This window comes from Hippopotamus amphibius, chromosome 17 (genome assembly GCF_030028045.1).
Source record: "Hippopotamus amphibius kiboko isolate mHipAmp2 chromosome 17, mHipAmp2.hap2, whole genome shotgun sequence".
Taxonomy (NCBI): domain Eukaryota; kingdom Metazoa; phylum Chordata; class Mammalia; order Artiodactyla; family Hippopotamidae; genus Hippopotamus; species Hippopotamus amphibius.
In genome coordinates this window covers 7,211,816-7,238,669 of record NC_080202.1, presented here as the reverse complement: position 1 = coordinate 7,238,669, position 26,854 = coordinate 7,211,816, and the positions used below count along the sequence as shown (strand labels likewise).

At 44.0% G+C, this 26,854-nt stretch overlaps 1 protein-coding gene across 4 annotated transcripts in view; it reads right to left on the bottom strand.

Annotated features, from left to right (window-relative positions):
* Positions 1 to 26,854, bottom strand: part of STX8 (syntaxin 8) — a 225,202-nt gene that overhangs the window by 145,413 nt on the left and 52,935 nt on the right. For 3 of the 4 annotated variants that reach the window (XM_057715655.1, XM_057715656.1, XM_057715654.1), the window contains exon 6: positions 21,882 to 21,974. In XM_057715655.1, coding sequence (XP_057571638.1) covers positions 21,882 to 21,974 — 93 coding nt within the window. Of the gene's footprint in view, positions 1 to 6,534; positions 6,894 to 21,881; positions 21,975 to 26,854 lie in introns of those variants that run through there. The other variant, XM_057715653.1, reaches the window with a different exon arrangement.

Here is a 26,854-nt window from a genome sequence, read left to right as displayed (position 1 = left end):
CAAATTCTAAGTAAAACAATGAAAACTCAAAAGGGGTATTACAGACTCCTAGCCAATTTCATCCTAAAAAGGGATCGGGGTTAAATCTCCACATTCGTTTCCAACAACAAAGTGACGTCCACCTGTGTGCAGTCCACCCTCATCCCATCTCCCGCGGCCTGAGGGGTAACGGGGACAGCGAGCGGGGTGGCCCCGAGGCTCCACGAGAACCCGCGGAATCTCAACTCAGCCTTCACTGTCCACCTGCGAAGCAGGAGGTGGCGTACTGCGATCCCGACCGACAGCTGCTGCGCACTTGCCGTACCAGGCGGTGTGCCCGTGGTGTGTCCTGCCCCACTTCCTCCTCACGGAAACCCTGTGGCGTGGGCACTATTATTTCCCCACTTTAAAAACCAGAGGAGTTAGATCATTTGCCCGAGCCTCCAGCCTAACCACTAAGGCTATGCTGCAGGCTCTGTGGGGTGAAACACAGCCCCACCACTCCAGGTGTGACCATCAGGCAAAGATGAAGATACAGGTTCCACTCCCTCCTGCTTCCCTGAAATGCAGGACGCGTCTCCCCTGACAAGGGGAAAGCCGAGGTGCACACCCCACTCTCCGGAGGGACTCAGGGCGTGGGACGACTCCAGGAACCCACTCCAGGCTGCAGAGCCCTGGGGTCACCTGCCCTGACCCTCCCCGCTGTCCCAAGTCACGTCCAGGCCTTTCATCCAACACGGCGATTACTACCTCTCGTGCTTTTAATCAGTTACTTAAGAATGGAGCCTGAGTGGATGTGAGACACAGAAAAACACGTCTTGAGAAGGAGTTATTACTTTGTTCTGTTTCAAAAGGTGGGTCCCCAGCATCTCCACCAAAACCAAAACCCCGTAAAAGGCAGAGAGAGCATACAAGCTAATTCCCAAGGAAAACCATCTTATTTCCCACGGAACTGAGAGTGGAGTTCTTTAAGTGGTTTGTCTCCAGTTAAAAATCTGCCCGTTTCATCCTCCCTTAACTAATTAGTTAATATAAGAATTACCCATGAAGAGTGAAATTTTTAAAAGAATAAGACTATAAAGTCTAGAACTGGTTTTCTTTAAGTAAAGAGGTACCATGCTGAAGGTACAGTTAGTAGGACATTGGTGCACATAAAACAAATAATCATTTTCCTGGGTTTGAGTTCTTTATTCTTATTTCCCAAGTTCCTGAAGAGAACCCTTTTATATCTGCTGACAGATTCCAGTTATTTTTGAACAAGCTATAACTGAATAACAGTTTTTAAAGACAGAAGGCCCTAAAATATACAGCTCCCATAATGACACACATTTAACTATAAAAGGTGAAAAGACACCATGTTCCATATTTTTATCCCAACTACGAACAAAGCTATGGCTAGAAACGGGGTAGAAGCGATATACTGGTTTAATCCCAAAGATTTATAAACATCTTTTGAAAAGGTTGGATGTGGGTCCATCAGAGACTTGCATTCTAATTAACTCACATCCCACCCGACCCGCTGATTTCTTATTCTATATACCTAACAATTTTCAAATACTTAAAACTGATCCATTGTGTGGTGGACCCAACAGAGACGCACCATCTTAGTCCTTTCTCAAGGAAGGACTTGGTGCCCCTTGTCCTACTGGAAGTGCTTTCAGCAAGGGTCCTTGGCCATCAGCCTCTCTAGGGATTGTCTCAAGGACATGGAGCTATCTTGTCCAAGGACATGCTCCTCCCAGGGCGGTCCACACCCAATGACTGATCAAGAAGGGGGTCTGAAGGCCCCACCATGTGAATTCAACACGGGCTGACTCGGACAGGCCGTTTAGGCTCCAAAGCTTCCCTTGGGGTTGGCTAAGGCTGTCTGCGAGGTCAGCTTCTCCCTCTGCCCATCCTGCTTCCACGGCCTCCCTCCCACAGGTGCTGACCCCACAGGAACTCCCTAATACACATCCTGCCTAGTTCACTCCCTCCTGAGGCTGCTCCCAAGAGAACCCCACCTGTGACTCGATACCTCTCTGGATAAAAAAAGATATTAAATTTTCAAGGTAAGTGACACAAGAGGAGAAGCTGGGAAAAAAGCTTCCAGAATTATCTTGGTACCTTTCCTCCTCAATACGACCTACACTCCACAGGCCTTTAAAACAACCTAGAAAAAGACTGAGCAGCTCCACCTGGGTTGGTCTTTGCCTTACTGCAGTCAGACAAAGAAGCACAACAGAATTCTCAGTGAGGCAAGGTGAGGTACCTGGTCAGCCCACAGACGCCCCTGAGCAGGGGAGTTATATACTGCCGCCTGGTACCTAACATATTGTGAACTCCGAGACCACCAGACGTATTCCTGTGCACATCCGAGTCTAAGCCCACATTTGTCCTTCCCTGTCTCTTGTATACACACACACACACAGATGCCCTGTGTTTCTTTTTCCTCCTTCATGTGGAAAATTGGGGCTTACGTTGGTGTCAGGTTACAGGTACATAAGTGACAGAAGGTGAAAAATACAATTACCTCATCGATTTACATTCCAAACCACCACCTCGAGCCCAATCTCTCCATAAGCCCACCTGAAACATCTCTCACAATCACAACTACTTACTGCTTCCCAGATTCCCTGCTCAATTCCAGCAAGGTTTTTTTTTTTTTTTTTTTAAATTAAAACAAAGCAAAACAAAAATGGCTACTCTTAGGCTCTTTGATCGGCTGATGAAAGAAAGCAGCAAATGAGTGTTTGCCTTACTCCCACCCCTAAGACCGGCCAAGCTGAGGATGCGGTTAGGAGCACAAATCCTACACGAGTCAGGAGTGGACCCAGGAACAGAAGGGAGGATCTCTTCTCAGCACCGGGCCTCAAATGATCCTACCCGAATGACCCCCAGGGTACACAAACACCCTGGGGTCTCCTTAAGTTCACTTACTGGTGGGCACACAACACATTTCAAAGGCTGCTTAATTCTTCAGTACACAATAGAAAATTTGTGAAATTGTGTTTGTGGATTTCATCCTAGCCAAACTGGCTGACAGAACTACCTTACCTTTGATGTCAACCCAGTTCCTCAACTACTGTTTAAAATAGTTAAAACTGTAATAACAAAAATAAAAGGTCTTTATCACTGCACTCAGAATGTTTCCGCTAAGACTCCTCTCTCCTGGCGGGACTGTCCAGATGGAAAGAGAACACTGTGCTTCTCCCCCAGATACACGGTTCGGACCACGCTACCTTCGTGCTCCAGCTCCTTTGATGATGTTGAGACACCTGAAAGCACTGCCCTGCACCCTCAGTTCCTCTCCCACACGGTCTCCCCGGGGCCGGAGCACTTGGTTCTAATCAGACCACTTCCTTCCTGCTGCTTTGGTTTTTATTACCCAAGTCCTTCAATCCTTTTCACCACCCCAGATGCTAAACAACTTCCACTTTGAAAAGCACATTCTCTGGGACTCCTAAAGAGAGGCCAAGCTCAGCGGAAGGTCCCCCATAACGGAGCCGGCCTCACATGTTCTAGGTGGAACTGAGGAGCGAGGACGGGTCCCCAGCAGCTTCCACCTCCTCCCTGTACCCCCGTCCCTTCAGAAGAGCACACGTCTGCCCGTCTCAGGAATCAACTGTCCTCACTCTCCCACAGATCCTCCCATCACAGAGAAGTGCAGTGATACGATAAAAAAACCACACTGGGTGGAGGCCTCCGTGCAGAGAGCAGTTAACACACCAGTCCCGACTGCTCTTCTTAGAAAGGCCCGCTTACAAGATGGGCTGGCGTTTGGGAACTCGGATTTGTTGTGGGGAGGGTTCCCACCGTTAATTGATAAGCGTAGTTACCAACAGTCTGTTTATGCTAAAGGCCTGCTTTCCTTCTGGAATCTAGGACATACCAATTCCCTCAAAAAAACACCCCTGGGCCCCAAGTCTCTCATGAGCCCCCCTGGCTGGCAACATGTCACAGGTGTTACCACACATGGGGGCCGTAGCCGCATCCGGCGTGCCTCCACCCACTGGAAGTAGCCCATGGGAAGCCTGCATCCCGTTTCCCCTGGACTTTGCGCCTCGCGCCTTTTCTGATTTTGCTTTGTACTCTTCCACTGTAATCAACTGTAATAACCACGAGTATAGCTGGAGCCAACTTTTGTTATTCACGGTAGTTCTGTCCTAAAGTCACCACAAATACTGAATTCGCAAATACGGAGCCAGTGTCCCTAAAGGAAATGTGTACGCACGTGTATACATTTTATATAGATATAACATAGACTGTGTCTTAATCACTAAAAATAACTCATCCTGGTAGATTCTATTTTTCAAAAGAGAAAATGAAATAGATAACCAACAAGGACCTACTCTATAGCACAAGGAACGACACTCAATATTTTATAATAACCTATAAGGGAAAAGAACCTGAAAAAGAATATACATAATTGAATTGCTGTGCTGTACACCTGAAACTAACATACTGTAAATCAACTATTCTTCAATAAAAAGAGAGAAAATGAGGTTCAGAAGTGTTAAGTGACTAGCCTAAGGCAGCCCCCACAACGGGAGCCAGGGTTGGGATTCAAATCCTGTCCAACTGGCTCTGGAGCCGGAGTCTCCATCCTTTGGCCACCTCTGTATGCAAGGGAAAATAAAAAGGCAGAGTGTCACCGGGTTTGACCTTGGCTGGGAATGCGCTCATCAGATAACCCAGAATGTTAACCTCTTTACATGTGTCTGCGAATAATTGCAAAAGCACTGCGAGTATTGATCTGGGGGGTAGACACAAATTTTAGTGGGTAGGCAAGTATCTGCTGAGTCCTGTGAGTCCTTCTAGCAAACCACCAAACCTGGTGGGGGGGGGGGCTTGGAGACCCCTGATGTAACCTCCAAGGAGAACTCGGGGGTTCCCACTCCTGCAAAGGTGCTGAGGAACAGGAAGAGCGTCCTCACTGGCTCAAAGTGGCAGAAGGCAGTGCCCCCTTTGTGCCCCCTCCTGCATCTGTGACTGCATCTTTGGCTTTCCTGTTGAGATTCTCTCCGGCCTCTGGTTTTGGCTTTTCCGCCTCCATTCCCCACTCCAGCTGCTAGTGTTGGCCTGACAATCTCCCCCTTGGAAGTCAACTAGGAACTGTGGTGCAGCCCAGCGGAAGGGAAGCCTGATGAATCACCTGGGCCAGCTGTCCTAGGGCCTGAGGATAAATGACCTTTCCCCTGACAACTGTTTCCACAGCTTTTCCTTTGGAAAATCCTTGCCTCTCTCTCATCAGATGACCTCTCAGCCGGCTACACAGCCAGGGTACAGACTAAGACATTGGCCTAGAAGAAAGGGGTAAAGGAGGCACTAGACCAGAGGGCAAAATAAGTCCTTGTGACCCAAAGTGGGCCCAGCCCAGTCCACCATCAGAGTTACAACTAGCAGCAAAGTCAGAGGACAAAGAGCATGCACATGTCAGAGCATCTTTTCTGCAGAGCCAGCAAATCCAAAGAATCTGGGTTCCTCACGTGGCCAAAGGTTTAATCAATTACACCTATATAATGAAGCCACAATAAAAATTCTTGAACAACGAGGTTCAGGGAGCTTCTGGACCTGTGAGCACACAGATGTGCTAGGAGGGTGATGTACCCGGAGAGGACATCACCCTCACCCCCAGACCCTGCCCTCTGTGCCTCTTCCGTTGGCTTTCCTGAATTGGACCCTCGGTAACAAAACTGAAATTGTAAGTAAAACATTTTCCCGAGTTCTGTGAGTCAGTGTAGCAAATTATGGAATGCTAAAAGGGGGTGTGTGGAAACCTGTATTTGTAGCCAATGGGGCAGAAGTGGTGAGGGATCCTTGGGACTTGTGGCTGGAACCTGAAGTGAGGGCAGCCCTGTGGACTGAGCCCTTACACCTGTGGAGTCTGATGTTAACTCCACATAAACAGTGTCAGACTGGAATAACATTATTGGATGCCCAGTGGTGCCGGACAGTTGCTGGAACAACATACTTGCTATCACTAGTGCATGTGTGCTCTCTCTCGCTCCCTCCACTAGTCCCATGACTACACACTAGCCCCTTCCTAGAGATGAATAATGAAGGTTCTGATAAAGAACTGATCTTACACGCACCAAGTATTTAATGCCATAAGTGCATGGAAAATAATCACCTTCCTTCCATATCTCTAACTGTCTCATCTTTAGGCAAATCCATCTATAAACACATCGGATGATAACTTGGAGGTACCACTCCAATCACAGAAGCCCTAAAAAACAACTTTCACAGACTGTATTAAAAACTTGTTTAACTGAAGCTTTCAGAACACTAGCTGTTTCAGGAAAATGATTTCTATAGATACTGAGACCTTGTAAAAAAAAAAAAATGTATATATAAGAGAGACTTTGAGCTCAAGGACAGTAGAGCAAGCATGCGTGGCTTCCTTCCCAAGAGCACAATGAAATGAAAGTAAAAATATTTTTTGAAAGAATAAATCCATGGTGGCCCTGAAAACACGAAGGAGTGCTATCAGTGAATAAGTCATTTGAAAGGCTTTCTAAAAAAAAAAAAAAGAAGAAGAAGAAGAAGAAGATTGTTGGGACTGTATTGACAAATAAGCCAAAACTGTGGGGGGAGAGAAAAGCAACTTGAAATACATGATCGGGGCTACAGACAGGAGCTCTTTCTTCCTGAGAGGACCCTGGAGAAGCTCCAAGCTCGGAGTCAACGGCTACTGGGAGCCAAAGAATGGCCCACAGAGAAGTGGCTGTGAGGCAGGCGGCAGGGCATCTGAGGGGAGAGCTGTCTGGAGAGCAGCTGGGCTGGGAGGCCCTCGCCCCTGTCCAGTGAGACCGGAGTCTGCAGGACTGGGTCCCAGCCGGAGCCCCCAGGACAGCTCTCTAGAGAGGAGGGTGTGCCTCGGGAGTGCCCACGGCGGTGGTGTCCACGCGAGCAAATGAGTCGAAGAGGAGCCTCTAGGATAGACACGGAGGAGAAAAGAAATAACATTTGTAAGAAGATGTCACCCTGAGGTTAAAGTTCTCCTTCCCTTAGTGATGTGGGGTAAAGGGTTATAGCAAAGCGTCCTGAATCTGCAGTGTCCTCTTCTACCCTAAGCACACACCCTAAAGGGAAAGCTGCCTGCTGGTATACCCTGCCTGCCCATACAGAGTATGGGGGTAAATAAACCCTCCAAAATACCAACAAAGCCTATGCCAGCTACCTATACTCATCAACATGGCTCTTGACCCACAGACCTGCCTTAGCAAAGCACCAAGATCGGGGGCTTCGACAAAGACATTTATTTTCTCACAATCCCAGAAGCCAAAAATATGAAATGAAGGTGCTAGTAGAACTGGTTTCTTATGAGGCCTCTCTCCTTGATCTGCAGATAGCCGTCTTCTCCCTCTGTGTGTCTATGTCCTAATTTCCTCTTCTTATAAGGACACCAGTCATATAGGATTGGGGCCCCAACCTAATGACCTCATTTTAACTTAATCTCCTCTTTAAAGGTGAGGTTCTAGGAGTTAAGACTTCACCTATGAATTCTGAGGGGATGTAATTCAGCCTGTATCAGTGTGTGAAAGACTGAGATGCACAAACCACAACTCAGCTGGAGGACAGAAACTGCAAGGAGCAGACAGAAAATGTAAAGCTCTGACTAGTACCATTCAAACGTTCAAAAGATTTTACAATCTTAAAAACATACTTCCGTGGGGAACAAGCAATCATGAGCATTAAAGTTTATTGGTGTTTAAAAGTATTGTTCTCAAAATTAAAAAAAAATCAATTAGAAGAGCTGAGTGATAGGATAGATACAATTAAAACAGAAATCAGTAAAACATGTTGGTAACTGTAAATAAAATACTGACTGTAGGAAAAAAAAGGGCTTCAGTTTACACCACCATGAAAGAGGAGGAGTTTGAAGGAAAGTTTAAGACTTCTAAACTTGATTTATTCAGAGATATTTATTTGCTTTAGACTCCGTTAGAAAATGTAAACTTAAGTCTACATGTTAAAAATATAAAAGTGGCTGTGGCCCAAGGTGGGTGGCCTCGCTGAGCATCTCATTCTTGGGTGGGGGTAGGGAATTCGTTTTCCCATACAACGGTCATTCCTCAGCTCCTGGCTTTGTATGGAGCCCACTCTCAGCCCCTCACAGCACACAGGGACCACAGCCCCGCTCCCATCTCTGCCTGGGTGTTGGAACCCTAGTCCCTACTGTGCACAGATGCTCAGTTATCTCTGAGGGCCACAAGGCTTCTGACACTGCTGGGGGTTAGTACAATACCTTCATTTCTGATATCTGGAGAAACTCTTTCTTGCTTTCAAGCTAAGCTAAGAAGTATAAATCAATTTTTTAAAATGTTTTATCATTTCCATGTGTTTGGAAAAGGGACCGAGGTGCTCTCCAGCAGAGCCTGCGCTGTAGAGCCTGTGCTCTGCAACAAGAGAAGCCACTGCAATGAGAAGCCAGTGCACCACAATGAAGAGTAGCCCCTGCTCACCACAACTGGAGAAAGCCTGCGCGCAGCAATGAAGACCCAACGCAGCCAAAAAAATAAATAAATTTTTTTAAAAAAAGGGAATACAAAGCAGCCCTAGACTACAAAGTCTGGGAATCACAAGACTAAGTAAACACCAACCAAATGAAAGCCTACATTGTGATATTAATATCTAATCAATAGGGACTTCCCTGGTGGCGCAGTGGTTAAGAATCCACCTGCCAATGCAGGGGACACGGGTTCGATCCCTGGTCCGTGAAGATCCCAAATGCTGTGGAGCAACTAAGTCCGTGTGCCACAACTACTGAGCTGCGCTCTAGATCTTGCAAGCCACAACTACTGAGCCCATATACCACTACTACCAAAGCCTGCATGCCTAGAGACAGTGCTCCGCAAAAAGAGAAGCCACTGCAATAAGAAGCCCGTGCACCGCAATGAAGAGTAGCCCCTGTTCTCCACAACTAGAGAGAAAGGCCGTGTGCAGCAATGGAGACCCAATGTAACCCCCTTCCCCCGAAATCTAATCAATAGACCTAATGGCGAAAAGCAGTAAAGAGAGATTTCCACAATGATAAAAGGATAAAACCACCAAAATAAAATTATCCTATAAATATGCACCTAATAACCTTTCCTTGAAATTTATAAAATATTGACCCACTTAGATGGATAAACTGCTAAGTTCACAAACACTGAAGGCGATTTCATCACACCTCTTTCAGCAGCTGATGGAGGAAGCAGAGAGGCAGAAAAGACATGTATGATGTGGGCAATATGAAGCCCTGTCTCCCTGGAAGGGTGACTACGTATGTTCTTCAGGCACACGGAGGAGTGACTCGCCACGAGGGTTACCAAGCCTCAGAGGAGACCTTAACAAGTTCAGAAGAACCAGGATCATATAGAACATAATTCTCTGACCCTTATGCGATTCAATGAGAAAACCAAAAGTAAAAAGATGTAGCCAATTAAGTTATAAGCTAAATAAGTACTAGGAATATACTTATTTTAGTACACATACAACGTGACAAAGATAATTAGCACTGGTGTGTACTGCATATGAAAGTTGTTGAGAGTAAATCTTAAAGAGTTCTCATTACAAGGAAAAAATATCTTTTTTCCTGCTTCCTTAATGTTGCATCTCTATGAGATGATAGATGTTCACTAAACCTATCGTGATAATCGTTTCTTGATGAATGAGGTCAAATCTGCACCTTAAGCTTATACTATATCTCAATAAAAGTGGGAAAAACATTTTAAAAGGTGGTTTAAAAAACATGTTTGCAAATTTGGAAACAGAGTTAAAAAGCAAAATCTATGGCAATTATAAAATGTAACAGTAAATTTATTTACAGTAAACAGTAAATAAAAGCACTAAATATCAGTATTTGTGGAGGGTAAAAGTGGCATTTGAAAAGGAGGATGTATACAGACTTTCATAAACTTGAAAAGAAGAAATGGTATGAAGTAGCATGGAGCCACGGTCCTGTTCAAAATTACTGTTAACAGGGAACTCCCTGGCAGTCCAGTAGTTAGGACTCCGTGCTCTCACTGCTGAGGGCCCGGGGTTTGATCCCTGATCGGGGAACTAAAGTCCCACAAGCCGTGTGGCACGGCCGAAAAAAAAAAAAGAGGAAAAGAAAGTTACTGTTAACAGAACTGTTTCCTGACTCAGACTGTTGATTGTTCTTCCCAAGAAAATATAAATTCTCTGCCATTTTCAGGGCGTACTAGGCGTCCACGCTGTGAAGCATCCCAGGGCTGCTCCGAGCCCCTCAGCAACTTCATCTTGGCCCGTCTGCCTCTTCACCCACCTTCCCAGCCACAAAAGCCTCCTCGTGATTTCTCATACCTGCAAGGTTCTCTGCAGCCTCACATGAGATGTCCAGGCACCACCTGGAATGCTTCGCCTGCCCTCCCGCCCTCACTGGCCCATCTCGACCCAGTCCTGCAACCTCAGCCACCATCCAAACCCAGCCCTCCCCGTCATTCCCTGTTGGGCAGCCTGGTCTCTTCCTTGGCACCAGGTCCCATGATCTGAGAAAACGCCTTGATTTGGGGGAGTGTCTGTTTAATGTTGGCCTATCCCAGCCAGATTTAAGAGCAGTGAAGGAAGGGCTCTTGTTTTTGTTGTAACTGCTGCTTTTCAATACAAAGGGCCATTCACACAGCTGGTACTCAGTCAACATCTGTCGAATGAACAGATGCCCCACTGCTATGTGCTTATTTCTTCTCCCTAAAAGGGGCTAAACACTCAGACGCAGTAGCTGCTACAGGACAATGTAAACAGCACAGAGATAGAGACTGAGATATATCTCCCGTTTTTAAAGTAAATTATACAGACAAAATTACAGGATTGATAAAGTAGAAAACTGAGTAATTTTACATAACAGATAACACCACCAACCTGATGGATGTCTGGGTCACTGTACAGGTAGGGCGATGGCCACACCTACGCAGTGACTCCCGCCTTCCCCTGCAGCCTGCTAACCGTTCTCATCTCCCAGGGCTCTCCGGACGCTGGCATCAGTGGCCTTCTCCCACGTTTCTCAACCGTGTTACCCTCCTTTCCATAGAATGGCCCTTGCATATGCTGTTCCCTGCATTAGAAATGGTCTTCCCTTTAAATCTCAGTACACAGGTCATTTCCTCAGGGAAGGCTTTCCTAATCCACGTCAGGCTCCTCCTTTCTGTGTTCTAAAGTTCCCCTGTACGTCACCTACCACGATCTCTAACTCGGCATCTGTGCAGTGATCTGTCTGACATCGGCCCCTCCCTCTAGAACTGAAGCTCCCTGAGGGCGGAAGCCAAGTCTCAGCACAGCTGACTGACGCGTGGGTTCTAGCACAGAGCTCAGCACATAGTCAGCACTCGGTATTTGCTGAATGAATGGAGAACGTACTAAGGAAGAAAAAATATTTCTCTGGATTTCAGGAAAGACCTTGCTCGGTTTAATGAAGCCTTTTCTCATTAGGAAAAAAAGTTTATTTAATCTAGATAAAAAGGCAAGTTACAGAGCAAGTGAGTAAAATATGCACACACACGTACAAATGGGCTGCGGCTGCCGCTGCTTCTGCACAGCAAGAGGGTTTACCACGCCTCCGGGACACTCAGAGGGCAGCACAGAAGACTGTAGCCCAAAGAGACTGAGTGCAGTTCTTCCCAAAGAGGAAAAGATGGTGTGTGTGTGTGTGTGGGGTGGGCGGGGGGAGTGACCTCACAAACTCCTCTCCATCCTAAGAGTCTCTGAGACTAACGAACTCACGAATCTCTTTATGAATGAAATGCAGGCTTGAGAAGCCACTCCATGAATCCCAGCAGCCAAATGAAATCTCAATAAAGGAAACCTGAAGCCACATCAGCACAGCCCCTTGGAGAAAACCATTCCCCCACCTGACATGTATGTGTCTACAGCCCAAAGTTGGGGGGTGGGGGTGGGGTCCGGGTCAGGCTCCCATGTCAACCCATAAAAGCCTGCTTGGCTGGTAAGGTACCTAACGGCACAGAGGCATGCACTCCAAGTCCCGGGCTCAGATCTGGAATAGAGCTCTGGGCAGTGGGATAGGGTATTGCCCTGCCCACAGGCCACCTGCCAAGCAGTGCCATGAACCCCCTGGACTTCAAAACACTGTGTATTTCCTTTAAAGGAAAGCAGTTTCTGCCTGTCTTGCTTCCTCCAAAGGGTGCGGACAACATCACCTGACATCACCCTGCCTCAGCTACCACCTGACACACTGGCAGGGCTGGGAAGCATCGTCTCAGCAGATCTTCTGATCCCTGAACACAGCCAGTATGTGATTTCGCCACCAGGACAGCCAAGCGGAAATGGTGCCCGTGATACATCACAAAGCACCAAACCAGGACAAGGCCCAAAACCAAGTAAGTGCTGTATGATACAGAGCCCTTGGCTTGAACAAATAGCATCATCTGATGGCAGTGTTTCCAAAGCTTCAGCATTTCAAGTTTCCCCTTCAGAACTTTCTGCCATGTTCATATTTCACCTGTGCCATACTTGCTTAATGTTTCTCTTCATATCAACTATTATTTTCTTGCTTATACAAGTTAACTGAACAAGGAGATTCTGTAGCATTGTGGAATGGCAGACTACAAATGCTGGTCACTTCTATTTCTATCATACATTGAAATATGCAACTATTAAAATATGAACTGCTTCTCTCTGTGTGACTCCAAAACAGCTTGCCTACCAGACTTTGGGAAGCTCTGACACCAGATATTACACAGAGAGATTCCTTCACCAAAATGCGCATACATTTCACCAGTACAAGACTAAAGTCTGTTATTAAATTCTGTTATTACACTGCTAAGCAGTTTCAGAGGTTGACTGGGGCACCAGAACTGCAAACTTCCTTCTGTGAAGCCTGCTTCAAAGAAAGCTCCTCAAGAGGGAAGAGGAGTTACAGACACGTGAAGGATTCAGTACATATTTTCTAACATAAGAGGGTTAACCTGAGTTCACTGACAACTGACAAAAAGACAGTTATTACCTATATTAGTTTCCTGTTGCTGTTCTAACAAATGATCACACACTTAGTGGCTTAAAACAATACACAGGGATTAAATGCTCCAACCAAAAGATACAAACTGGCTGAATGGATACAAAAACAAGACCCTTCTATATGCTGCCTACAAGAAACCCACTTCAGACCAAGGAATACATATAGACGGAAAGTAAAGGGATGGAAAAAGATATTCCATGCAAATGGAAGTCAAAAGAAAGCTGGAGTAGCAATACTCATATCAGACAAATTAGACTTTAAAGTAAAGACTATTAAAAGAGACAAGGAAAGACACTACATAATGATCAAGGGATCAATCCAAGAAGAACATATAACAATTGTAAATATCTATGCACCCAACACAGGAGCACCTCAATACATAAGGCAAATGCTAACAGCCATAAAAGGGGACATCGACAGTAACACAATAGCAGGAGACTTGAACACCCCACTTACATCAATGGACAGATCATCCAAACAGAAAATAAAGACACACAAGCTTTAAATGACACATTAGACCATCTCGACTTAATTGATATTTATAGGACATTCCATCCAAAAACTATAGAAGAAACTTTCTTAAGTGCACATAGAACATTTGCCACGATAGATCACATTTTGGGTCACAAACCAAGCCTCAGTAAATTCAAGAAAATTGAAATTATATCAAGCATCTTCTCAGACCACAATGCCATGAGACTAGGTATCAATTACAGGAAAAAAAACTATGAAAAATACAAACACATGGAGGCTAAACAATATGCTATTAAACAACCAAGAAATCACTAAAGAAATCAAGGAGGAAATCAAAAAATTTCTAGAAACAAATGACAATGAAAACACAACAACCCAAAACCTATGGGATGCAGCAAAAGCAGTTCTAAGAGGGAAGTTTATAGCAATACAGTCCTACCTTAAGAAACAAGAAAAATATCAAACAACCTAACCTTATGCCTAAAACAATTAGAGAAAGAAGAACAAAAAACCCCAAAGTGAGCAGAAGAAATCATAAAGATCAGATCAGAAAGAAATGAAAAAGAAAGGAAGGAAACAATAGCAAAGATCAATGAAACTAAAAGCTGGTTCTTTGAGAAGATAAACAAAATTGATTAACCATTATCCAGACTCATCAGGAAAAAAAGGGAGAAGATGCAAATCAACAGAATTAGAAATGAAAAAGAAGTAACAACTGATACCACAGAAATAAAAAAGATCATGAGAGACTACTACAAGCAACTATATGCCAATAAATTGGATAACCTGGAAGAAATGGATAAATTCTTAGAAAAGTACAATCTTCCAAGACTGAACCAGGAAGAAATAGAAAATATGAACAGACCAATCACAAGTACGGAAATTGAGACTGTGATTAAAAATCTCCCAACAAACAAAAGCCCAGGGCCAGATGGCTTCAGAAGTGAATTCTATCAAACATTTAGAGAAGAGCTAACACCCATCCTTCTCAAACTCTTCCAAAATATTGCAAGGGAAGGAACACTCCCAAACTCATTTCATGAGGCCACCATAACCCTGATATCAAAACCAGGCAAAGATGTCACAGACACACAAAAAAATTACAGGCCAATATCACTGATGAATATAGATGCAAAAATCCTCAACAAAATACTAGCTAACAGAATCCAACAGCACCTTAAAAATATCATACGCCATGATCAAGTGGGGTTTATCCCTGGGATGCAAGGATTCTTCAATATACGCAAATCAATCAATGTGATACATATCAGCAAATTGAAGGATAAGAACCATATGATAATCTCAACAGACGTGGAAAAAGCTTGACAAAATTCAACATCTATGATAAAAAGCTCTCCAGAAAATGGGCATAGAAGGAAATTACCTCAACATAATAAAAGCCACATATGAGAAACCAAAAGCCAATATCATTCTAAATGGTGAAAAACTGAAAGCATTCCCTCTAAGAACAGGAACAAGACAAGGGTGTCCACTCTCACCATTATTATTCAACATAGTTTTGGAAGTTTTAGCCACAGGAATCAGAGAATAAAATGAAATAAAAGGAATCCAAACTGGAAAAGAAGTAAAACTATCACTCTTTGCAGATGACATGATATTATACAGAGAAAACCCCAAAGACTCTACCAGAAAACTGCTAGCACTAATTGATGAGTTTAGTAAAGTAGCAGGATACAAAATTAATGCACAGAAATCTCTTGCATTCCTATACACTAACAACAAAAAAGCAGAAAGAGAAATTAAGAAAACTCTCCCATTTACCACTGCAACAAAAAGAATAAAATACCTAGGAATAAACCTGCCTAAGGAGGCAAAAGATCTGTATGCAGAAAACTATAAGACACTGATGAAAGAAATCAAAGACGATACAAACAGATGGAGGGACATACCATGCTCTTGGATTGGAAGAATCAACATTGTGAAAATGACTGTACTACCCAAAACAATTTACAGACTCAATGCAATCCCTATCAAATTACCAACGGCATTTTTCACAGAACTAGAACAAGAAATCTTATGATTTGTATGGAAACACAAAAGACCCGATTAGCCAAAGCAATGTTGAGAAGGAAACATGGAGTTGGTGGAATTAGGCTTCCTGACTTCAAACTATACTACAAGGCCACAGTGATCAAGACAGTATGGTACTGGCACAAAAATAGACAGGTAGATCAATGGAACAGAATAGAGAACTCAGAGGTAAACCCAAGCACATGTGGGCACCTTATCTTTGACAAAGGAGGCAAGAATATACAATGCAAAAAAGACAGCCTCTTCAATAAGTGGTGCTGGGTAAACCGGACAGCAACATGTAAAAGAATGAAATTAGAACACTTCCTAACACCATACACAAAAACAAACTCCAAATGGATTAAAGACCTACATGTAAGGCCAGACACTATAAAATTCCTTGAGGAAAACATAGGCAGAACACTATGACATACATCAAAGCAAGATCCTTTTGGACCCACCTTCTAGAATCATGGAAATAAAATCAGGAACAAACAAATGGGACCTAATGAAACTTAAGCTTTTGCACAGTGAAAGAAACCATAAACAAGACAAGAAGGCAACCCTCAGAATGGGAGAAAATACTTGCCAACAAAGCAACGGACAAAGGATTAATCTCCAAAATATACAAGCAGCTCATGCAGCTTCATACCAAAAAAGCAAATAACCAATCCACAAATGAGCATAAGACCTAAATAGACATTTCTCCGAAGAAGACATACAGATGGCCAACAAACACATGAAAAGATGCTCAACATCACTAATCATTAGAGAAATGCATGTCAAAGCCACAATGAGGTATCACCTCACACCAGTCAGAATGGCCATCATCAAAACATCTAGAAACAATAAATGTTGGAGAGGGTGTGGAGAAAAGGGAACTCTCCTGCACTGTTGGTGGGACTGTAAGTTGGTACAGCCACTATGGAAAACAGTTTGGAGATTCCTTAAAAAAACAGAACTACCATATGATCCAGTAATCCCACTACTAGGCATATACCCAGAGAAAACCATAATCCAAAAAGAAACATGTACCGTAATGTTTACTGCAGCACTAGTTGCAACAGCCAGGACATGGAAGCAACCTAAATGCCCATCAACAAATGAATGGATAAAGAAGATGTGGCATATATATACAATGGAATATTACTCCGCTATAAAAAGGGATGAGATGGAGCTATATGGAATGAGGTGGGTAGACCTAGAGTCTGTCATACAGAGTGAAGTAAGCCAGAAAGAGAAAAATACTGTATGCTAACTTATATATACGGAACCAAAAAAAAAAAAAAAAAGTACTGATGAACCCAGTGACAGGACAAGAATAAGGATGCAGAGGCAGAGAATGGACTAGAGGACATGGGGTTGGGGGGGGGCGGGGGGGGCGAAGGGGAAGCTGGGACAAAGTGAGAGAGTAGCATAGACATATATACATTACCAACTGTAAAATAGATAACCAGTGGGAAGTTGCTGTATAATGAAGGGAGATCAGCTCGATGATGTGTGATGCCTTGGAGGTCTGGGACGGTGGGGTGGGGGGGGAGTCGCAGGAGGGAGGGCATATGGGGATATGTGTATAAATACAGCTGATTCACTTTGGTGTACCTCATAAGCTGGTACAAGAGTGTAAAGCAAGTATATTCCAATAAAGAGCTTAAAAAAATAAAATAGATTGTGGTGAAAATAGTGGGGAAAAAAAAAAAGAGCTTAAAAAAAAAAAAAAAAAAAGCAAGATTTCCCCCATCAAAAAAAAAAAAAAAAAAACCAATACACAGTCACTCCCTTATAGTTTTGGAGGTCTGAAGTCAGTTTCACTCAACCGAAATCAAGGTGTCCCTCCAGACGCTCTAGGGGAGAATTCATTTCCTGGCCTTTTCTAGCTTCTAGAGCTGCCTTCCCTTCATCCTTTGGCCCATGGCCCCTGCCTTTATCTTTGAAGCTGGGTACCAGAGCATCCTGCTTCAGTCATCACAGGGCCACCTCCCTTTGAGGAGGACACCTATGATTACATCTAGGTCCCAACCACATAATCCAAGATAAGCTCTCCATCTCAATAGCCGTAATACGCCTATCAAGTCCCTTGTGTCATAAAAGGAAACAGTCACAGATTCCAGAGATTAGGGACCAAGCCTAATGAGGAAGAGGACTGGCTGTTCCGTGAACATGCGGGTGATGGGAGACCTGAATGTCCAGTGGATGTGGGGGTTGGCAGCTGGTGAAGGTGGGGGATGCATGAGAGAGGGGTGGGGGGCTGAGCCAGGGAGACCACCCCGGGGATCACAGTTCACAGTGAACCGTATGGATGGCTGGGGACAAAGGGCTCGTGGGGGCTAGTGCTCAGCCTGCCACATTACTCCCCTCAATTTTCAGCATGAAAATGCTGCGATGAGCTCATTATGAGGTGGTTCACTGACATGTACGTGACACCTTGGATCACTTTGTCTGGCTCTTTCAAGGACACCCTGGTCTCCTCAATTCTACACTGATGTTGCCAACACAGAAAGTCACCTCATCACCACAGTTTCTTCCAGAAGGCAAGGAAAGGCTCAAAGATTGAGAAACACCGAAAGGACTGGCCAAATTTGGGACATTTAAGCATCAAAAAGGATGAGGAGGGCCGGCACACACTGGCAGAGGTTAGTGACACAGCCTGTTCTTGGTGCCATTTCCTCCCTCGGAACCGGGCCTCTGTGGTTTTTTCTTGGTGCTGACCTCAAGTCTTGGCCAACGCCCAAATCCGGTCTCAGAAATATCTACTTTAGTCAAATCAGTCCCATTCATTTTCTTGTTTTAGTGTTCCTTTCGAAAGGCCCTGTCCTCTTGAGCATGAACTCGAAGGGATTTTTCAGTAAAACTGTATCATAGCTTCCCTCTGGAACAGCATCCAGGGAGTCAGCCCGACATGAGCTCTTTGCCCCCAAGCCATCCGTACAGTTCATTGGGAACTGCAGTCCCCCGGGTGGCCTCCCTGGCTCAGCCCTCCAGCCCTCTCTCCTGCATGCCACACCTTTACCAGCCGCCACATCCACTGGACATTCGGGTCTCCCATCACCCACATGATCACGGAACGGCCAACCCTCTTCCTCATTAAGCTGGGTCCCTGGCATAGAAACAGGGTAATTACTGGTGTGAGTCAAGCCCTTTTTAACTCTGAGAAGATTCCTACGGTGATGGTAATTTGACCCTTCGGCTTTGCGGTCATGCTCTCGGTACCGGGTACTGTATTTTGTTAGTAAGGTCTGGACACTTGATTCCAAAAATGGCCTGGCTGGCCATTATGTTAGCCTATTGTTTCTCTCATTTAGTGAAATCCAAAAGAATAATTCAGTAGGTCAATAAACCAAGTAGAGATATTTACAGCCAAAAGTGGTAACCTCCTCCCGGGTCCCAGACGCCTCATTACACACTCGGGTCACAGTAAAATCCAGATGGAGCTGCAAGCCTGTTCTCAACACCTCGAGACATAATGGCCTTCTTGACGTTGACAAGAGGAATAAAGGCTGATCACAGTCCTAGCAGGGATATCATCTTTTACCCTCAGAGAGTCTTTCCGTTCCTATGAAAGAAAATGGCTGACTCTGCCCTATTTCTGAGGAGCAAATGTGCACATCAGAAAACCACCAGCATAGCTGCAGTCTCAGTGGGAGGCCACCAGAGAAAACCCAGCTTATTTTGGCAACTCATGGAAAAATACCTCATGCCTGTCTATGTACATGTGTATGCATCCGGGTCTGGAAGGGAGATGAAGACTGGGGAGGCAGGGAGGAAGAGGTGAAAAGGGTGGGGGGTAAAACATGTGATGGGAAGAAAGAGTGTCCATGGCTAGGATGGCGGACGTGTAACATGTAACCATGTGAATGGTCTGTGCGTGTGTGGGCTTTCCGTCTGTCACGTGTTCCCAAACCTGGCAGCTCACTGAAATCATCCAGGGAGCTTTAAAAAGTACTGCTGCTTGGGCCTCACCCTCGAGATTCTGATTTAACTGGCATGAAGTACTGTGATAGGCAGAATAGCACCCCCGCAAAGACATCGACATCCCGGAACCTGAGAATACGTTAGGTCACACGGCCAAGGGGCATTAAGGTTGCAGATGGATTAAGGTTGCTAAATCAGTTGACCTTAAACAGGAAAAGTATTCTGGATTATCTGGGCGGGCCCGATATAATCACAAAGGTCCTCCAAAGTGGAAGAGGGAAGCAGAAGTTAGAGGTCAGAGTGATGCAGTGTGAGAAGGACTCAATCCACCATTGCTGGCTTTGAAGATGGAGTAGGGGCTGCAAGCCAAGGAATGCAGGCAGCCTCTAGACGCTGGGAAAGGCTGGGACTTTAATTCTCCCCCGGGGCCTCTGGAAAGGAATGCAGCCCTGCCCAGGGAGACCCATGTCAGACTTCTGACCTCCAGAATCATAAGGTAAGGAGTTCGTGCTGTTTGAAGCCACTGTGTTTGTGGTGATGTATTACAGCAATGACAGGAAACCACTCAGGTATGGCCTGGGCTTTGGAGGTTTAGAAAGCCCTCAGGTGATTCTAATACGCAGCAAAGTATCATAACGACCGAACAAGAGGAAAGACAAGATGAGGACACGCCGGTGTGACTGCTTATGCAAGAAAATACATGGTGATTTCACCCGGGAAGTCAGCGAGTCTCCTTACCGAAGTAGGTACCATGCATCCTTGACCATGGACCACTGTTGCTAGACATGGCTTATCTGAGCACATCACAGGATGGGCATGCTTTACCAGTGTGTGGCTAGCGTCCTTTCTAGACTGACCCACTGAACAGGCTAAATTTCCTTGGGATAAAGAACAATTATACCTATGATAGGCAGACTTCCTACAGAGCTACTTTTCTTATGAATACTGTCTTTCAAGGAAGGAACTGGCCAATAACTGAGTTAGATGCAAATACATGAATTAGTACATTTACATCAGCGCTGTCAGAGACAGACTGAACTGTCCTCCTCTCTGTGCTTAAACCAGTAAGAACCGCTAGTAGGATTGCAAAGCTAGAGGGTTTCTCCCTTTGCTTTGGTGATCTGTTTATTTATGTAGATGGCAGATGGGTAGAATTAACTTATTTATTCATTTGTGATAGATGAATGGAATAGTACTGTGGCAACAGATGAACTCATTCTTCGTGGAGGTGAAGAAGAGTGGAACTTGTACAACCTGACAGGCGCAGCCCGCCTTCGGGGCGAGCAAGCACCCACTCCCAGGGCTCCGACGCTCACTCTTAATGGGATAAGCTTTCCTGAAAGCCATTCCACCATGAGCATCCATGATACTATGGCCAAAAGCTGAAACCTTGTACTTTTTACTTTTCTCTCCCCATTTCGTCTTCCCTAGATAGGAAGCTAGTGTGAAATGTCATTTCTGTCCCTTACCAGTGAGGTGGCATTACGGGGTCCCTCAGCCACTCTGGCCTTCATCTCTGACAAACAGCGATAACATCACCCCCACGATACTGTGGGCCGATTAAACGAAATGGCACAGATTAAAGGGCTTGGCACCTAGCAGGGGCCCTCGCTAAACGCTAGCCTCACCGAAACCCAACTAACCACCCTTCTGCTTCCACCCAGCACCTCCCTGCTGAAGCTGCTCTTCCCTTTGCTCTTGTCCTCTCAGCAAGCTCTGGTACCTTCTCTCCCATGGTCCACTCAGCGCTGTGACTTGGATCTCTCACTGGCATCTCTCATTGGATGGGTGCAAATTGGACTTAGGATCTCTGCTCACAAACCAGTGATCCCCCCCCCTTCCCCATTCCCCTGACCGGTCCACGAGGTAACAGTACCATCAGTCCCGTGCCTCCATCCCCCTTTCTCCACTCCTGCTGCTGCATCTTTCGTTCACGCCCCTCAACTACACACCTCAAGCACAAGAGCCTTCCGGGTGGGCTCCCTACGTAACGCTCTGTCTCTCCCAAGCCACCCTGCTTGTGGGTTTGCAGACTCATCTTTCTTCGGCCATGTCTGTCACATCAAGCCCTGAATAAAAAATCTTCAAGTACTTTTTTTTCCCTGCAGCCTGGTATTTACAACAGAAAAGGAGCCAATCACCCCCACCCACCCCCACCCCCGGGTGTGCAGAGGACACGGTCCCCCACAGCCACCGTGTGCCCTGCCCCTGCATCACCGTGCAATGCACTGAGCCAGTTCACCTGGTGACCACATAGAGAGAGCCCACGGCATAAACGGATCACAAAGCATTTTTCAAAGCAGCTACAAAAACTGGACATTTTTAAATCAAATTTCTTTACCTAGGGTTTAGTAGCTACAATCTCAATCTGCCACAAACCCCCCTCAGTTGCATTAAACTATCAATATAATAATCCATCGACATTAAACTACTTTAGGTGCTTTGTAATATTAAAGTCACTTAACAAAGAGACGAGCCCTTAGCATTTACATTAAGTGGCAAGTCTGGTCCATGGCAGACGTGTGCTTACCATTTTGCTCATCCAGTTCATTCCCAATCTCCTGCCCCATTTGTTTCTGGCGACTGATGATTGAGGAGAGGGCATCGAGGCCTGCGTCCTGCTCTGAAAGAAAGAGTGGGACAGTTAACTCCCTAAATACCAAAGGAAAGCAATTTAAAGCCTAGAAATAGACCCAGGCATGTAACACAGTTCGATATATGATCAAAGTAACATCTGAAACCAGTCAGGAAAAGAGATAAAATAGTTAACATTATTGGAACAAAACTGGAAAGTTAAACACCTACACCTCAGACCTTAAACTAAAATGATTTCCGGGTGAATAAAATTTTAGATATTAAAAATGAATATCAGATTTGACTATGTAAACATTTAAACTTTCTGATACTCGATACATAAAGAGCATGTACAAATCAGTAAGAAACAATCTTCCAATTTTTTTTAAATGGGTAAAGGATATAGACAAAACACACAAAAGAATAAAAAAGAAAAAAATACAAGCTGTGATATCACTACCAATTTTTTTTTAAATATCAACAAAAAACAATGAGGTTTTGTTCCCCGACTTATCAGATTTGTAAGCATTAAAAAGAATGCTAACCCCCAGGGCTTAGCAAAGTGTGAAGAAGCTCTAGGTGCTAAGCCATGGGAGGATAGTTAATACATCCTTCCAGAGAGCAAATCGCACCTACCTCTTTATCAATTCTATGTCTAGGAATATATGCAAGAAAACATCTGGATGCTATGCAATGATGTATATACAAGGATACTTCCTGAAACATTGCTTCCTCTGCTGTTTTTCAATGTATTGCCTCTTAGCTCCAAGTTCACCCTTTTTTGCTGCTCCTTGAAAGTGGATCTGGGCCCTTTAAATAATCTTTCCTTTACCAGCTCTGGCCGTGCAGGAGACTGCAGAGACCCTGCAGGGGGAAACGGGTTTTGCTTCCTGGCTCGAGCCTGCCCTCCTGACAGGCTCCTGCTCTGCTGACAGCTCCTTCCACGTGCAGTGGCCAGCAGCACCCCACGGCCAGCAACTTCGCCCAACACAGCCCCTCCTTGGGCAGCTTTAGAACAGAGTGCCTCCAGTTACATGCCTCCCTGTGCACCATATTCCCTGGTACCCTAAGGGCCGATCTCCAGGCAGTTCCACCAGCTCGGTACCACTGACTTCTCTGAAATCCAGCGAATCCCAGCTGTGCCCTCTTCAACTTGATCTACACCACAACCTTGGGGTGGAGGGGTACTGCTGTGCGTGCTGCCTCTGCACGGGAGTGACTACACCTTCTGTTGTCTCTTTATTTCCTACCAGCTAATCTCTCATTACTCTAACCCCCTGTTAAAGTTAGTCATTCTGTACCCTAAATTTCCCATGTTCAAATTTCTTTCTCCTGATTGGACCCAGATGGATACATTCATAATAGTGAAAAATTAGAAACTACCTAATGCCCAAACACAGGGATTTGTTTAAAATATAGGGAGTATAGGGACTTTCCTGGTGGTCCAGGGGTTAGGACTCCACACTTCCACTGCCAGGGGCCTGGGATCAGTCCCTGGTCAGGAAACTAAGATCCCGCAAGCCACAAAGTGCAGCCAAAAAAAAACAAACAAGAGTATAGCCATACAGTAAAACACTATATGGCCATGAAAAGTGACACTGTACAAGTATATTTTGATTTCAAAAAAATTTCATGATATATTATTTGGTTTAAAAAAAAAAGCAGGATACAAAATAATGTATAGTAAAATAGCATTTTTTCTTTTATAAAATGTGTTACTTTTCTAGATTTTGAAAATTTAAAGAGAAAAGAACTCAAGTTACTCAAGATCCATTATTTTTTTATTTTCTTAAAAAAAAAACAAAACTCCAGGCAGTCCCAATCTCTTTATAAGTACTTTTTCCCCTCTGCTTGCAGGTGCACTGGAAAGAACATTCCAAGGCTGAGTCGAAAGACTCTTTCCACCAAGTGCTCTGCCAGGTGAGGGTAACATGCCATCCGTGGCTTCACTTGTTGATGGGTTTTTTTAAATGTCTGTTGCACATGAAGGCCTATCTATAAAAGCAGAGATCACAGAGGTCTTCTTGCCCCAGACCACATTAACATTTCCTTATATCGTTTTTCCTAGTGTTTTTATGGAATTAAGCCATTACGCTTAACTTGTTAATTCATCTGGAATTTATTTAAACTAATGGTGTGCAGTAAGGACCCCTTAGCAACGTTTTCTGACACTGAGTGCTTTTTTAACTGTACAAATGACCTGCTGTCTCTACGGATCATTCCAAGGGACCATTTTATACCAAAATCACTTTATAATGAGGTCCTTTTGGTCTTTAGTAACAACCTCTTGGATGGCCTCCAAGAAAAATCTATCATCAACCTAGTGCTGCTATAGGATGACCAATGCTACAGTAAAATTCCAAATGCATCCCCCAAATAACCTATATATAGAACTGAGGTCAAGTGTCACTGTGAATTAAAAGGTAAAACAATGTAAAAAGAGAAAAGGAGATTACTCTATGGCTTTCAATTAGGAAAAAAAAAATGATTAAAGCCCTGAAGTTGCTTTACCTAGTACAGCCATCGATTATGAATGAAAAATACCTACCTCTTCACTTAACCTTGACTTATTATCTGACTTAACTACCTAAAGGTTATCTTACTAATGCAAAACAGAGGGCTAAAAGTTCTGCTCTACTCAAATCATTTCTATAAGAACTTAGTATTTCCTATGTTTAAGCGCTACAATAAATTTTTATCCTATAGTTCAAAAAACAGAAGGTCCAGATAACAGAGATACTGTGTATGTAATAATAATCACATTGATGACCTGAGCTTCTACAAGTATTTTTTTACAATTAATTTTTACTGGAGTAAAGTTGATTTACAATCTTGTGTTAGTTTCTGCTGTACAGCAAAGCGAATCAGTTATACATATACATACATCCACTCTTTTTAGATTCTTTTCCCATATAGCTCATTACAGAGTACTGAGTAGAGTTCCTTGTGCTATATAGCAGGTCGTTATTAGTTACCTATTTTATATACAGTAGTGTGTGTTTGTCAATCCCAATCTCCCAATTTATCCCTCCCTCCCCAACTTTTCCCTCTTGGTAACCACAAGCTTGCATTCTATGTCTATGACTGTTTTGTAAATAAGTTCATTTGTACCATTTCTGAGCTTCTACAAGTCTTAAAGCAGCATTTCTAAGGGGAGGCACTGTGGTCCTCTTAGAGACAGTGAACAAAATGCTGCTACTTGCAAAAGTATTAATGATTATCAAGACTCATTCAGACAGCTACCCAGAACCATGAAAAACTACTATGATGTCATAATGACAGCTCATTACTATAATCCATCCTACCTTATCTATAACCCAAATCATTATGGTATCACAATAGATCATGTGTTAACATGCCACCCTCTATCATTCTTCAATGTTACAATGGTATTAACTCTAAAAACTGGATGACCATTGTGCTACGTAGAATAATGGCCCCCTAAAGGTGCCCACATCCTAATCCCAGGAACCTGTGAATATATGACCTTATGTGGCGAAAGAAACTGCAGATGTGATTAAGCTCAAGGAATGTAAGATGGGAGGTTATTCTGGATTATCCAGGTAATCACAGGAGTCCTTAAAGAGACTCTTTCCCAGCTGTGGGCAGGGAGAGATATGAAGAAGGGTCAGACAGATGCAACTTGCTGGCACTGAAGACTGAAGAGGGGGTCCAGGAGCCACGGCATGCGGGCAGCCTCTAAAAGCGGGAAAAGGCAGGGGAAAGAACTCTCCCCTGGAGCCTCCAGAAGAGAACCCAGCCCCACCGACACCTTGATCTTAGCCCAGTAGGATCTGTATTGAACCTCTGAGCTACAGAATTGTAAGACAGTAAAATCATATTTTAAGTCCCTAAGTCTGTGCTAATTTATTACAGCAGCAATAGAAAACTAACAATCATTTTTTGAAAAATCCCTTCAGAATAGTTAGGTGTTTGAATACTTCCTATCTTAAGACATGTAGAAAAACCACCTTCGAACTAAATGTCGTGTAATTGTGGGAGGACGATCTGGCGGCTGTAGATTAGGGACAGGCATCATAATGTATTCTTGTCCAAAATAACAGACTTGATTCTGATCAAGCCACTAAATCTAACTACCAATTTACAGAAGATATGTGGGACAGAGGAATATGTTAAACAACCTGTGGGGATACAAATAGCAGGTCTAGATAGTGGGAAACGACAGGGCAAATGACTGTTTCATCAACGAAGAAAAAGCAAAGAAAAGAAGAGCTGGCAGAGGCACCTATCTATTAAAGAAACTTAAGGGACATATCACTTAGTTGCAATGTACAGACCATATTCAGATCCTGAACAATCTAGAAAAGAAAAAAATCCCATCATGAGACAACCAGGGAAATCTGAACACCAACTTGGTATTTGATTATACTAAGGAATTACTGCTGACTTATTAAGGGGGATAAATGGCACTGTGGTTATGTTTTTGTTTTTTAAAAACAGTCCTGATCTTTTACAAACATGCTTTAGAGAGATATTCTGGAATGGTCACCAATGAAATGGTATAATGTCTAGGATCTGCTTCAAAAATAATCCTGGGATGGGTAGGCGGGTGGACAAAGAGATGAAACAAGATGCGCTATGAGCTGATAATTGCTCAAACAAGTGATGAGTAAGATGGAATCAGTATCTTACTTTCTCCACTTTCAAATGTCTGAAGTCATCAATAGCAACAAGTTACCATCATTTTAACAAGTAAATAAAACAAAGGAACATTTTTTTTAGACTGGTAGACGAGTCCTACTATTCTTATTTTTCAGAATTTGGGGGCTAGTCTTTTTTGTATGACACTTGGGCGTCAGAATCAGCTTATCCAGTTTTTAATTTTTATTTTATTTTATTTTTTATTTTTGGCAACATTTGGGTCTTCATTGCTGAATGAACATTCTTAAGAACTGCAACCTCAGGTCC